Source organism: Scyliorhinus canicula, chromosome 14 (genome assembly GCF_902713615.1).
Source record: "Scyliorhinus canicula chromosome 14, sScyCan1.1, whole genome shotgun sequence".
Lineage (NCBI taxonomy): Eukaryota > Metazoa > Chordata > Chondrichthyes > Carcharhiniformes > Scyliorhinidae > Scyliorhinus > Scyliorhinus canicula.
In genome coordinates, this window is record NC_052159.1 from 116345336 (window position 1) to 116360037 (window position 14702).

Here is a 14702-nt window from a genome sequence, read left to right on the forward strand (position 1 = left end):
GGGAGAGGGTGGGGGGAGGGGCAGGGACTGCACACCCGGCACCGAAGTTTCATCGCTCGTCAACCCCAGCGACACTCGGTCACCATCACGATTCCTGTGGCTGTGGAACAATCACACGGTATTACAAGTAAGGTGGAACAGTGCGTTTAATGTTAACAATAATTTACAGGTGCCCTAGCCCCTACAACTAAACTGTGTCCTTCACCCGTGCCAACTTACTCAGTGTCTATCTTAGTTGCCTTACGGGCCCTACCACTACGTCTAAGTGATTCCCCAGATGATACAGCAGGAGTGGAGGAGGACTGCTGCGAATTGCCCCCTTCGACTCGTTTCTCCTTGGCCAAGTGTTTCCTGGGGCGACCCGGCCTTGATGGGCCAGGCTGCTCTGCGGGCGTCTCGGGTGACGTTGTGCCACCCTGCTCTGCCTGCTGCCCACCCGATGCACCAGGGATGGGACGGGGGGAGGCCGAGAATTCCGGGACGTCCCGTGATGGAGTTAATGGGATGGGCCCCGAAACCACCTCCTCCCTCGGGGAGCCTGGTGGCCCCCGGGCCTCACTTTGGGACAGAGGTGCGAGCGGGGAGGTGCCCTGTCTTGCCCCCGACACCTGGCGATGCCAGTCCTGGAGGCCTGCAACGGTATCGACCAGGATCCGAAGGTTTGCAGACACGGAGTCCAGGGAGTTAGACATTCCCGCCAGGGACTGTGCGACCTCAACCCGTGAGTGCACGACGCCATCCAGCACATGTGTCAGGCGGTTGATGCTCTCGGCGACTGACTGCTGCGACTGGGCCATGACCTGGTGAGACTGGCCCAAGGCCTGCAGGGCGCCGGCAATGTCGTTTTGCCTCTGGCACATTGCTGCCTGTGAGAGGGCAACCCTGTCCAGGGCCGAGGATGACGCGTGCACATTAACCCCAACACCTTGCATAACCTGACCCATCGCAGAAACCGTTTCACCCATTGCCTCCACCGCGGATGCCACCCTTGCGGTGTCGGCCTGTGTCTCTGCCATGAGCGGCACCACTCCCTGCTCGTGGACGCGGTTCGACTCCTCTAACAGCGTCTACAGAGTCTGGAAGACAGCCCTCATCCCGTCATTGTTTACCTGGGTTTCTTGAGGCATCGGCTGTGCGGGTGGGTTGAGAAATTCCAGGAACTCCGAAAACGTCTGGGAGCCAGCTGCATGCTGGGCCTGGTCTGGCCTCCGCGAGTCCGGGCCCTCGGTTGCTCCGACCTCCACCTGCTGTACCTGCTCAGCTGTGATGTGCGAACCAGACTGTGACCTAGGAGACTCATCACTAAATAGGCCCACCGGGGTGAGTGTCTGTGGGATGATGGATGGTGTGGGAGATAGCAGTGCCGCAAGCCCGAGGTTGTCGCAATTTAGCGCCTCCTCTATGGTGTGGGGCCGCTCAGAGTCCGGAGGGTTATTGCTGGCCATTTCTGTGGCTTGTGGTATCGCCACCCTCTGGGCGTCCTGCTCCGCAGATTGGGTTGGGGAGGATGGGACTCCCCGCTGATCAGGCACCCTCTGTCGTTCGTCCCCAGGTGAGGTGGGGGCAGATGCCTGTGTCCGTCTGCAGCCAGACGGCCCTGGTCGTTCGGCATCACGTCCTAGGGAAGAGAATGAGACGGGTTATTTAGATTTGCTCGGCAGGCCGCTGGACGGTCCCAGTGGGCAGCGTGTGAAGGGACAGAGGATGGGGGAGGTGTCCAAGTGGGCAGGGTGTGTGAAGGGACAGAGGATGGGCGAGGGGTGGGTGTTTGTCAAGGAGAGTTGTCTCACTTGCTGCAGATCCGCCAACCTCGCATAGCGCGACTTCCCGGGTGCCAGACCCCTCCACAAGGTCCAGTGCCCTCAGCTCAAATGTGGTGAGGGGGTGCAGGTTGGGCGAACCTCCTCCAGTCTTGTGCCGCTCATGGGTGTTGTGAGCGGACTTGGCCTGTTGGGGGAGGGGACATAGGTATATCGTTACAATACGGCAGGTATCAGCAGTCCGTTCCGATACTGGCACAGTTTGGGGGTGAAGTTGTCATAAGACCATTGCATCTCTCCACGGAGGCCAGAGCGCTGGGTCTGTGACAACTTTGTGGACCACCCTCAAATAATTCTGCCCCAATCCCCCTCCCACCCCGTGCCAGTGGGGCAGGTGGGTGATTAAGTTAAGGGGGGAGGGATGGTTGTGACCAGGGGGCACCCTCTTGGCACTTACCCTGGCAGCCCTGGTGAGGTCGTGCAGCTTTTTCCTGCATTGCTCTGCAGAGCGAGGGGTCTGCCCCACAGCACTAACGGCAGCAGCCACCTCACACCAGGCCTGGCGTACCGCGCTGGCAGGTTGGCGATGCCCTCTACGCGGGCCGATGATGCCCCTCCTCTGCTCGACGGCATCGAGCAGCGCATCCACATCAGCCTCTACAACCCGAGGGGCAGCTCTCCTGGGCTGCGACATCATGGCCGACAGATTCTGTGCTCGCCCGCGCCTTTTTACGGCGTCGGGTGGCGTCACGTGGGCGTGTTCGCGTCGTCGCCGCGTTGCTTCGTAATGGCGCACGTAATTGACGCGGCCGCGTTACTAGCCCATTTCCCGGAAGTGAATACGTCGGGAAATGGACCCTTCCCGACCGTCGTGAAACGCCCCCGTTTTTCCCGCCGATTTCCCGATTTTTCGTAAGTCGGGAGAATCGCGCCCTGTGAAATTGACCACAGAATCAGACAACCTGATCTGTCAAGCAACTTTTTTTTTTGGGCACATGTATATCAACAAGATTAATGGATGCCTGGGCTCTCAGCAAAGCATCATAATATATTCTTGGCATTGGGAGTATAAGGGGCTGGAGGGGTGCAGCATTGGCGTGGAGGAGCATAGGGAACATGAGGGGCCAACTGGGTGGAGGGCATACCTTGGCATAGAGGGCATGAAGGGCCATCGGGGTTGAGTGGAGAGGCACAACTTGGCATAGCGGGCATTTGAGCCATGGAGGTTGGGCTAATTAATGAAGTTGAATGGATAGACATGGGGAGTGTGTGTGGGGTGGAAGACCTTTCTGTTTTAACTGAAATAAAGTCCCACAGCAGTGAATCGAGCATTTTAAACAGCACGTCTCGGCCCCCCACCTCTGACTTCTATCCTGGGTTGGCTGATCCAGCTCCAGCCTGCACCCTCCATCCGACAATGAAGATCCCACCTTTTTTGGCAGCTCTCTCAATGGGGGTCGGGGGTGCGAGCAGCAAAGTTAACTAGCTACTGTCTGGAGGATGGAAATACAGGCTACAGTCTCAGATGGGTTATGAATCTTTAGAATTGTCTGTGCAACGGACTGTAGATGCGAAGTTGATAAATATTCTCAGTATTAAGGTAAATAGATTTTTGGTTGATAAGGGATGTGGGGTACAGTGGAAAACTAGTAATTCAACCATGACCTGTTTGACTGCTGGAGCAGACTGCGTGGCTCTATGGCATATTCTACTCCTGCATTCCTGGCATGGAGCTCGAAAACAGAGCTACTTGTTAAGATTAGTTCCCAGCTAGGATTTGAATATCCCAACATTGCAAACTATATAATTGTGTGCAATGTTATGACCATCATCTCCAAGTCATGTATTATCCTGACTAGGACATATGTAGCTTCTCCTTTATTGTCACCAAGTTATAATCCTGGAGTTTTCGACAGGATGCCATAGTGGCAAGTCAAGGTAAAACACCCATCAGCTTAGGACAACTAAGGTTATTGTTACCCTCATCTCAAGAACAGACTTAGGAAGGAACTGGGCACATCAGTCACAACCAACTACAGCTTGCATTCACATTACTTCTTTAATATTGAAAAACATCCCGAAGCATTCCACAGAAGTTTAATGAAAATAAAATGTGCCACAAAAAGATACCAGGAGGGATGATCAAAATTGTTGGTTTTAAGAAGGATTTTAAAGGAGGGGAAGGAGGTGTGGAGGTTTTGGAAAGGAATTTCAGTGTGTGGGACTTGGGTGGTTCAAGGCATTTCTGCCAATGGTGAGTGAAACAATTGGAAAGGGAAAGATCATTGAATTCTGAAATAAATTATGAAACATGGTTATAAAATGGAGTAAATCGTTAAATTAACTGAAAACATATTTAGTGGTAAAATTGTCCAAATATTAAAAGTATTGGCATACAGAGATTTATGATAAAGTTTGATATGTATCTTTAATGTTTTGTTCTTAGGCTGGAGCCAATGTATTATTGCAAGATATCAATGGAAATATTGCACTGGATTACACAATGGAAAGCACAGAATCAAGTTCCATCCTTCTCAGACATCTAGAAGATAATGGTACACAATTGATACATTGCTTTACTAACAGTACTTGGCTGCAGTCACATACTCCGATTAATTTTCTGTTTGAAATTGTTTTTATCACTTGGGTGGTGCAAAATGTTTCCATAAATTTTGTCAGTAATGTTTAAAATCAGTTTTTAATAAACTAGTCAGGATGTTACACGATCGTCACGAGCAAGATTTCCCGGAGTTCCAGGCTAATCATGAACTTTCCCCAGCTCCTGGCACAAATTGTGTGCCGGCCCTTAAATAAAAATCCCGGTGGATGTGTGAGTCCTCTTGTGCACATGTGTTCACACTATCTGTGTTCAGATTCTAGTGTATATTTGTCTGTTAGTACACCAGTAAGTAAATGCTGACTGTGATTGAATGTACGAAAGCAAAGGTGGACGTGAGTATATAAAGTTTGGTGGAACTCAAGTTTCCATTGCATACAATTGATAAGTATCAATGATTCGTAAAATTGCAATATTTTAGCCAATAAAAAAGCAAATACAAATATTAATTCAAATACAAAGTTCAAGGCTGGGCTAGTTTGGCTACAATCTAATAAATACAAATTAATTTTTATATTGTTGGCATGAAAATACCTTTTTGAATTTTCTTCCATAATCATCAAGTTAAGCGAAGTTGGCTTTGAGGAATGGAACTTATGCACACTTTTAATTTCAGGCATGCAGTCTCAAAGAACAAATAACAAAGAAAAATTACAGCACAGGAACAGGCCCTTCGGCCCTCCAAGCCTGCGCCGATCCAGATCCTCTATTTAGAACTGTCGCCTATTTTCCAAGGATCTGTATCCCTCTGCTCCCTGCCTATTCATGTATCTGTCTAGATATATCTTAAATGACGCTATTGTGCCCGTCTCTACCACCTCCGCTGGCAATGCGTTCCAGGCACCCACCACCCTCTGCGTAAAGTACTTTCCATGCATATCTCCCTTAAACTTTTCCCCTCTCACCTTGAACTCGTGACCCCTAGTAATTGAGTCCCCCACTCTGGGAAAAAGCTTCTTGCTATACCTCTCATGATTTTGTAGATCTCAATGAGGTCGCCCCTCAACCTCTGTCTTTCTAATGAATCTCATTACTGAATGTTGCCAGACTAGATGTCATACAGCAAGTCGCAAAATCTGTGCAACGACATGGGGGTGATTTTGAGCCTGCGTTAACCATTAGTGAGAATGCCGACGTAGGTGGAGAATTCATTGAGATTAGGAAAACGCGATTATCTCTGGTGTGATAGCAATTTCCCATTTCCAATACCCCTCGCCTGTGGCGTGATTAGAAATCCACCGCGGAAGGCCTGAAACCTCATTTCAATACATTATAATATTATTAGCGAGCCCTCCCTCTGGGACGTCCCCACTCATTGAATAGTCACTGGTCACTGGCAGGCAATTTACAACAACTGTGTAAAAATGGGGAAATGGCGACCCCAGGGGATTTCGGAGATGAGCGCTCAGGTCACCATTACCATCCAGGGTGCCAGTCACAGCAGAGAGGACGTGGGGGACCCAGATAGGTTCTGGGAGAAAATGTAAGGTTCCTGGGTGGAGTTCCATGAGTGGGCAGGCTGCATAGGCAGAGTGAGGGACGCTGAGAAGAGGTTTTTTCCCACCTCATGAGACCTTAAGACCCTCACACAGTGGGGAGGATGGCTGAAGTGAGAATGAACCCCCACACTCAGGCAGCACTGTGATGTCTTGGAAGTTCAAGGCCACTGGTTCCGGAAGCCAGGCTGTAAGGGGTTAGTATATGGGCGGTTGGCTGTTACAGTTGGAAGGCTTCTTTGGGAGCTAAGAAAATGAGGGTGCTCTCTAAGAAAGGATGATGTCATGCTAACTTCAGCCTTCACACGAATGAGCTGTGCCTTGTCTGTCACAAGAGGAAACTAGTTGCCTAATCAGCTATCTAAGCCTGCCTTTATGACTCAATTGTGCCAATTATGTCAGCATTGCAGTGCATGAGTGTACCTCTGATGGGCACTTAATGTTTAACCCTTTGGCAGCAATGCCTCCAACCATTGCACTCCAATGCTCCTACTCATATTTATGAACTGCAAAGGATAACACTCCCTCAGGATCTAGCTCAGTTGTGACCATGCACTAGCTCAGTTGTGACCACGCACTATGATAGTTACATTTTGCAGCGCTTGCAGATCCCAGTCGGCTTTGAGGGAGAGCAACGGCTGGAGAATTGGCTCTTCAGGAACAAAGTGTATCTGCTCAGGAGGAGGCTGATGTGCAAACATCAGCAGAGACTCACTACAGCAAGGCTGTGTCAACGCGTGCACTGGTCAAGCAGGCGATTGAACTGCTCAAGATGCGGTTCCGCTGGATGACCAGTCGTGGGAGGCCTCCAATATACCCCCCCAGATGGGGTCCCACATCATTGTGGTCTGCTGCGCTCTGCATAACCTTGCATTGCAGCGGGGAAAGCAGTTGCACAAGGAGGAAGTGGAGGAATTCCACATCTCCATGGATGAGGAGAAGGTCAAGGAAGGTGGCGAGCGTCAACATACGGAGGAAGCGGAAGGACCTCGATTTTGGGATGATCTGGACTAGTTAATGAAGAGCTCTCTCACCATGGGTTTGACATCAATTCACTAATGTGGTGCATGCGAGAGGTCCTCAGTTTTTTCTACATTTATATGCAGGTCACAAAAGCCATTGGCCGCACACTGCAGGAGAATGCTAATGGGTTGCCTTGAGGGCAGAGCAATGCTCCTCTGCTCCTCTCATCCTCAGCAATATGTCTTATTCCTGTCTGACAGAGAGATGAACACATCCTGCCAATAAATGGGCTTCTTATGAAGTTCAGAGATGCTTGATGACAAATCTCAGCTGCTACAGCCTTCTCCAAGGTCAGGGGTCCTTGTTTTATCTCCACCTACGTACGAGGTGTGCAGGCTCTCAAGATGTTTTCAACCCTTGGCACCCTCATCACGAGAGAATACTATCGCTCACAGGAAGGGGAGGTGTCAGATGGACTGGATAGTCCCAGGGTCTCCTGAATGGAGCTGGACTCTTGCCGATCCTCTTCTCTTCGAGTATCCGGGGACCCCTGTGTTACCCTGTGGGATAGAGCGGCAGCTAGAGTGATATGCAGAAGCCGGCCGTCGTCTGCTGCTGCACTTGTGGATTCCCACCAGCGCCTGCACCATGCAGTTGAAACCTTGCACCATGGCCCTCAGCCATGAGGTAATGAGATGAACCATGGAGTGAACATCCCTCGCCTTGGAGGGCATGTCTGCGCCAAGGTCTCCTCTTTGGATGCCACACTTGCAGTGTTTAGCCTCGTTGTGTCGGACTGCGGTACCATCTCCTCAGACAGAAGGTGATAGGAGACCTCCAATTGGCCTTGCAGTCTGAGGAGGTATGCTGTCATCGCTTCCTGATGCTCACAACACTGCCTTTGTAGCTCTTTGGAATGACGGGACACAGGAGCAAGTCATCGGCCTGGGGCTCAGCAGAGTCCTGGGCTCTGGCATCCCTCCCAGTGCCAGTTCCCTGGCAAGTTCTTTCCTTCACCTGCTGTGGATCTTTGATTGTGTGGTGCTCACCAGTGAGTGACCCGAAGCCTGCCTACAGCTTAACCCACCGAGGTGTGAGTATCTGTGCTGGTGGAGGGTGTGTGTCAGCTGTGACGATTCCTCAATGCTTGACTCCGAGATGTCTCACCCGGAGTTACTCAGGTCTGTGGTGTTCCAAGGGCTCTAGGCTAGTCCACTGATTGGCCTGCAAGGGAAGCGAGATGGCATTAGTGCATCATGGGGGCGGGGGGGGGGGGGGGGGGGGGGGGGGAGAGAATGATTGAAGAAAGTTAAGTGAGGTTTGCACCATTGCTGCATGCTTTGATGGTTCTTACTTTTGTCTGCTGCCCCCATCTCACCCTCTGCACAGGCTTGCTCTCCGCATTCCAGCTCAAGGGCTCTCTCCTAATATGGAAAATGAAATGAAATGAAAATCGCTTATTGTCACGAGTAGGCTTCAAATGAAGTTACTGTGAAAAGCCACTAGTCGCCACATTCCGGCGCCTATTCGGGGAGGCTGTTACGGGAATCGAACTGTGGCTTCATAGCTCCAGGATCCCAGGTTCGATTCCCGGCTTGGACCACTGTCTGTGCAGAGTCTGCACATGCTCCCCGTGTCTACGTGGGTTTACTCCAGATGTTCCGGTTTTCTCCCACAGTCCAAAGATAGACAGGTTAGGTAGATTGGCCATTCTGCATTGCCCTTAGTGTCCAAAAAAGTTAAGTGGGGTTACTGGGTTACGGCGATAGCGTACATAGAACAGTACAGCGCAGTACGGGCCCTTCGGCCCTCGATGTTGCGCCGAGTAGGGGCGTGAGCTTGAGTGGGGTGCTCTTTCCAAGGGCCGGTGCAGACTCGATGGGCTGAATGGCCTCCTTCTGCACTGTAAAATCTATGATCGATGAGCTCGGGCATGACTCCGGCAGGCTATGCCTGCTCATGCCGGTTGTGCTCGTGATTGTCCTCCAATGAGACAGATGGAGAGATTGCAGGTGTTAGACCTGCTGGGTCTGATGGCACGCATGGTATCTGGATTGAAGGGATGATTACCTCATTCATATGGGGAGGGAAGGTGGCCAGAATTAAAAAGGTGCTACTACAGGGAGGAAGGCTGGCAGGGGTCTGGGTCTTCCCACCCTGATGTATTATTACTGGGCGGTGAATGTAGACAAGGTACGGAGCTGGGTCAGAGGAGTTGACTCCCAATGGGTCAGAATGGAGGAGAGTTTGGGTCGGGGGTCAGGATTGAAGGTGTTGCGACAGCGCCTCTATTAACGGCCTCGGGGAGATACTCAGGGAGTCCGTTAGTAATAGCTTCGTTGAGAATTTGGGGGCAGTTTCGACAGCACTTCAGGTTGGGGGCTGGTTGAAGGGAAATGCCGACTCGGAGAAACCATAGATTTGAGCCAAGGAAGTGGGATGGAAATTTTCGGAAATGGGAGGAGAAAGGAATTAGGACACTAAAAGATTTGTTTCTTTGGGGTTGAAGGAGCTGGGAGCGAAGTATGGGCTGGAGCAGGGGGAAATATTTAGATACATGCAGGTTAGAGACTTTGCCAGAAAGGAGATACAGGGCAGCACGGTGGCACAGTGGGTTAGCCCTGCTGCCTCATGGCGCCGAGGTCCCAGGTTCGATCCTGGCTCTGGGTCACTATCCGTGTGGAGTTTGCACATTCTCCCCGTGTTTGCGTGGGTTTCACCCCCACAACCCAAAGATGTGTAGGCTAGGTGGACATGGCCACACTAAATTGCCCCTTAATTGGAAAAAATGAATTGGGTACTCTAAATTTATAAAGAAAAAAAAAGAAAGGAGATACAGAGCTTCCCAGTAGAGCCGGCTTCCACATTGCTAGAGGTGGTGCTGACGACAGGGGGACTGGAGAAGGGGCTAGTATCGGCGGTTTACGGGGCTATTTTGGAGGAGGAGAAGGCACCGCTAGAAGGGATCAAGGCAAAGTGGGAGGAGGAGTTGGGAGGGGGTATGGAGGAGGGGTTCTGGTGTGAGGTGCTCCGGAGGGTGAATGCCTCCACCTCTATGCAAGGTTGGGACTGGTACAGCTGAAGGTGGTATACAGAGCACACCTCACAAGAGCGAGGGTGAGCCGGCTCTTTGAGGGGTAGAAGACCACATTCATATGTTTTGGTCCTGTCCAAAGCTGGAGGATTACTGGAAGGAGGTTTTTAGGGTAATCTTTAAAGTGGTGCATGTGAAACTGGACCCGGGCCCTCGGGAGGCCATATTTGGGGTGTCAGACCAACCGGCATTGGAAATAGGTGTGGAGGCAGATGTAACCTTCGCCTCGTTGATCGCCCGAAGGCGGATCCTGTTAGGGTGGAGATTAACCTCTCCACCCTGTGCCCTGGCGTGGCGGGGGACCTGCTGGAATTCTTGACGCTTGAAAAGGTCAAATTTGAACTGAGGGGAAGGACAGAGGGGCTCTACAGTTCATGGGCATCATTCATTATGCACTTTTGAGAATTGGATCACATCAAACATTAGGGGAGGGTTGGGGGAGAGGGACTGTATGTGTTAGTGGTGACTATGGGTGATTCCTGATTCCCTTTTGCAATTTCTTTATGTTAACATGCGGGCTAATGTTTGGGGTTTGGTGAAAGGATGGGATCGTTGCTATTGATATGGAGATTGACATTACATTCGTTACTGATTATTGTTTATTATTGGGTGTAAATTTGTGAGAAAGGAGGAGAATAAAAATATTTAAAAAAAATTACAGGCAGTCCTCCGAAGTACGGCACAATTGGTCCCAAAAAGCCACGTTGTAAGTTGGAATCAATTTTCTCATACGAACAATGTTATAAATGGAAGGTTGGTACCTGAACCCTAATTTCACTGAAAAGTAACATTCTATTATGATCAACTTGTGGCTGTGATATTAAGGATAGAGGTTCAGAATCCCCCTTATTTGATATTTTGTAATTTTGAAGAAAAAAATAGTTTACAATGAGTGTTGTGTGAACTCAAACTTTCCATAAAACAGGCATCCGACTCACCAGTTTTTGCTGTGTCAGTTAGTTTTAAACTAGGGCTTGTGTGACTTATAGCTGAGAAGTAATTTGTCCTTCCTAAGGTTGTGAAAGATTGAACATAAAGGAATGTACCGTTGGCATGGTGTCATGAAGTTAAAACTAGCATTATAAAGCTGAAACATGGTGTAAATTTATAAAGGTTGTAAGTGCCGTTCGCCATAAATCGAATGTCATAAAGTCGATAACTGGCTGTAATCTAATTTGAGGCTGCCCAAATTGCAGACCATCAGTCCAAATTCTTGTCCTTCATGGTCTTGATGTAGGCCATTACAGCAGTCGGTTTATCGAAAGGCTTTGCAGAGTCATCGGATATAACTTTCAGGAGCAGAGGATAAAGCATAACATAATCCACTCCAGCCGCCTCGAGTTGCCTTAGAACTTCATTTAATAAGCCATCTCTAATTTTTTAATTTACATTACACAAACTCATTGCAAATAAAAACTTTACAGCTGACATGCTAAGGCCACGTTTATTGCACTGGAAGGAATTAGAGCTGTATTTGAACCTAACCCTCATTGCTACCTTGTAATAAAACCTTATGGTAGTCATTTTCAAATTTTTTTCCAGGGCTCCACTTTAACAAACTCTCGTAACCCATGCCATGTGTAGAATAAAAGCAAATTACTGTGGATGCTGGAATCTGAAACAAAGGAGAAAATGCTGGAAAATCTCAGCAGGTCTGGCAGCATCTGTTGGGAGAGAAAAGATCTAACGTTTCGAGTCCGATAACTCTGTCAAAGCAGCTTTGACAAAGAGTCATCGAACTCAAAACGTTAGCTCTTTTCATATCACATTCATTGTTGGCACTTATGTATTATCAAATGTAAAAATTGGAAATAAAAAGATCTTGGGCGCGATTCTCCGCAAATGCGGAGAGTCGTGAAGGCTGCCGTGAAACTGGCCGTGTTTCACGGCAGCCTCCGGGCCCCCTCCCGGGACCCGATTCTGCTCCCCGGTTGGGGCTAGCAGCGGGGCCCCGTGAACCACGGCATTGCAGGCTTAGCGAACTTCGCACGATGACGTCAGCCGCGCATGCGCGGATTGGACGGCTCCAACTCGCGCATGCGCAGATGACATCATCACACATATGCATGAAACCCGCGCATGCGCGGGTCGTCATGCCCCACAGCCGCCCCGCGGACTGATCCAGCGGGGCGGCGGAGGAACAAAGAGCACGCGGGGTTTGGACCCGCCGTGGCGCGGCCGTGCCAATCGGTGCCATGGTTCTCCAGAACGGCACTTTGTGGCCGTTTTCACGAACGGTGAGAGCAGGTGTGTTGGAGTTTGTGAAAACGGCCGTAAAGGCCTGGGAAATCGGCCCATCGGATAGGGGAGAATCGCTGCTCGCCGTAAAAAAACGGCGAGCAGCGATTCGTGTCGTGGGGCGGCTGTGGGGGGGAGGGGTGGGGGGAGAATAGCGGGAGGTCGGGAAAAATGTCGGGAAGGCCCTCCCGCTATTCTCCGACCCGTCGTGGGGGGCGGAGAATCGCGCCCCTTTTCTATTTTTGATCTTATTTGGAAATCTAGATAACTTGCAATAAAAATCCCTGAACAGATGTTTTTTCTCCCTGAATGGGATGGATGAAATTCCCAAACCCACACTCATCTTTCCAGAGCCAAGTTCTGAAGGGGTCAAACATGAATCAGCTTCCTAACAATGGACCACTTGAAAGGCATGGAGATCCCCACAGGACACACAGGAGTTATCTGCTAAATCTTGTAGATAGGTGTTGTCCAGCTACGAGTTGCTGACTGGGGCACTTGTCAAAACAGATTCCAATAAGCAGTCCAATATGGTTTTGGCTGGGGGATGGCGTCGGACAACCTCTGGCACGCACTGTTCAGTACTGGTCCCCACAAACGAGGACAATGGAATGGCACTTGTGGGGGTCACCCAAGGGATTGGAGGCCCAAACTTGAATGCCTTTTGGGCAGGGTGATGCCCTGGCACTGCTAGTGCCACATGGGTACACTGATACCTGGGTGATAGCTTGGTGCTGCCTGGGTGGCACTGCCACCTGGGCATAGGCACTGCCAGGGTGCCAGATTGGCATTTCCAGACTGGCATTTCTTGCGCGCATGTGATTGGGCTGGGGTGCCCTGTGTGGGTTTTGGGGGAGGGGGGAGGGGGGGTCAGGTACCTCCCATAATGCATTTGGGCTGGGGGGAGAAAAAAAAATGTAAGCAGCATAGTAGCATAGTGGTCAGCACAGTTGCTTCACAGTCCAGGGTGCCAGGTTCGATACCTGGCTTGGGTCACTGACTGCGGAGTCTGCCTGTGTGTATGGGTTTCCTCCAGGTGCTCCGGTTTCCTCCCACAGTCCAACGATGTGCGGGTTAGGTGGATTGGCCATGCTAAATTGCCCTTAGTGTCCTAAAAAATGTTAAGTGGAGGTTACTGGGTTACGGGAATTAGGTAGATATGTGGGCTTCAGTAGGGTGCTCTTTGTAAGGGCCGGTGCAGACTCGATGGGCCGAATGGCCTCCTTCTGCACTGTAAATTCTATGATTCTATGTAGGCCTGGAAAAATGAGAGTGACGCACTGCTGGAAACTAGCACTGTGCAAAAGGAGTATCTTAAGGAAAGAAATTTTAAGAGAATTAATTTTTCTTTCAAATTCTTCAGTTTTAGTTGCTGGTGCTGAGCAACTTGGCCAATCAGCTGCAGCAGAAATGCGAGTCGCTTCTTGAGGCTGCGTTGATGGCAGTGACGGCAACAGTAATCCTGGGAGGCAAGAAAGCCCTCAGTACTGGTCTCTACATCAGCCTCATGTGATCATACACTGTACTGCATCGAGAATTTACCCAGAGGGAAAAAGGAAAAAATTGTCAGGCGATCTCGAGGGATAATTTTTGGCAACATTTTGGCGACCCATTTTGCACCATCCCACAATCCACACTTGGGTTTTGGACCCCCACTTTGAAAAACACTGCCTTATGGGATATGCGTCTTGTTCTAACCTTCAACAGGCATTGCCCAAACTTGCCCAAAGAGATCAAATGTATTTAGACTTGCAGCATAGATCAAAGAAAGAAAAGCTTTTAAAAAAATAATTTACAGGATGTGGGCGCCGCTGGCTGGACCAGCATTTATGCCCATTCCAATTGACCTTGCGAAGGAGGTGGAGAGCTCCCTTCTTGGGGCAGCATGATGGCACCATGGGTAGCACTGCTGCCTCACAGCTCCAGGGTGTTAAGTAATGGGTTAAGAGACATTCCAATTAGTTGTCTCATTTATGTTAAGTACCCAATAATGAACACTGATATGTAGAGGCTTCAGGTGGCCTTTGTGTCAGGTGATGTGAAGATATAGTTTTGTGCAGAGTCTGTTAAAGTGAAATAAAGGTGTTTGTAAAAGGAGTCAAACCTTTGACTCTTTATACAACAGCAGCTAAACGTATAACGTTAATGGTAGCAGAGGATGGTTGCTCTGCAAATGTGAATGGTTGAAAGATACAACTTTTCCAGACCAAAACAAGGAGTGAGTGAGAAGGAAAAAAAAGTTCTATGGCTGAACCTAGCATAAAGATGGCCGGATATGACTACCCACCCCCCCCTTATTTTCTGAAAGGGGATCGTACGACCAATGGAGAAGTGCAGTAGTTATGTGGACTAAGGTAACTGCCTTGGTAAAGAGAAAACAAGATATGGCATTGGCTCTTTCTCATCCTTATGATAGTAAAATCCGAAGCAAAGTGTTTTCTGAGCTGGAATTGGAAGAGTTAGACTCAGAAGATCTGGAGACTCTATTACGTTATGAGGATAAGATTATAAGAAGGATGACTAGTTAAGTGCCT

The 14702-nt window shown here is 49.7% G+C and overlaps 1 protein-coding gene across 1 annotated transcript in view; it reads left to right on the forward strand.

Annotated features, from left to right (window-relative positions):
- The window catches only part of myo16 (myosin XVI), a 650273-nt gene that overhangs the window by 136171 nt on the left and 499400 nt on the right, over positions 1–14702 (forward strand). Inside the window, 1 exon segment of the mRNA XM_038818242.1 lies at positions 4207–4315. Within this exon segment, the coding sequence (XP_038674170.1) occupies positions 4207–4315 (109 nt within the window).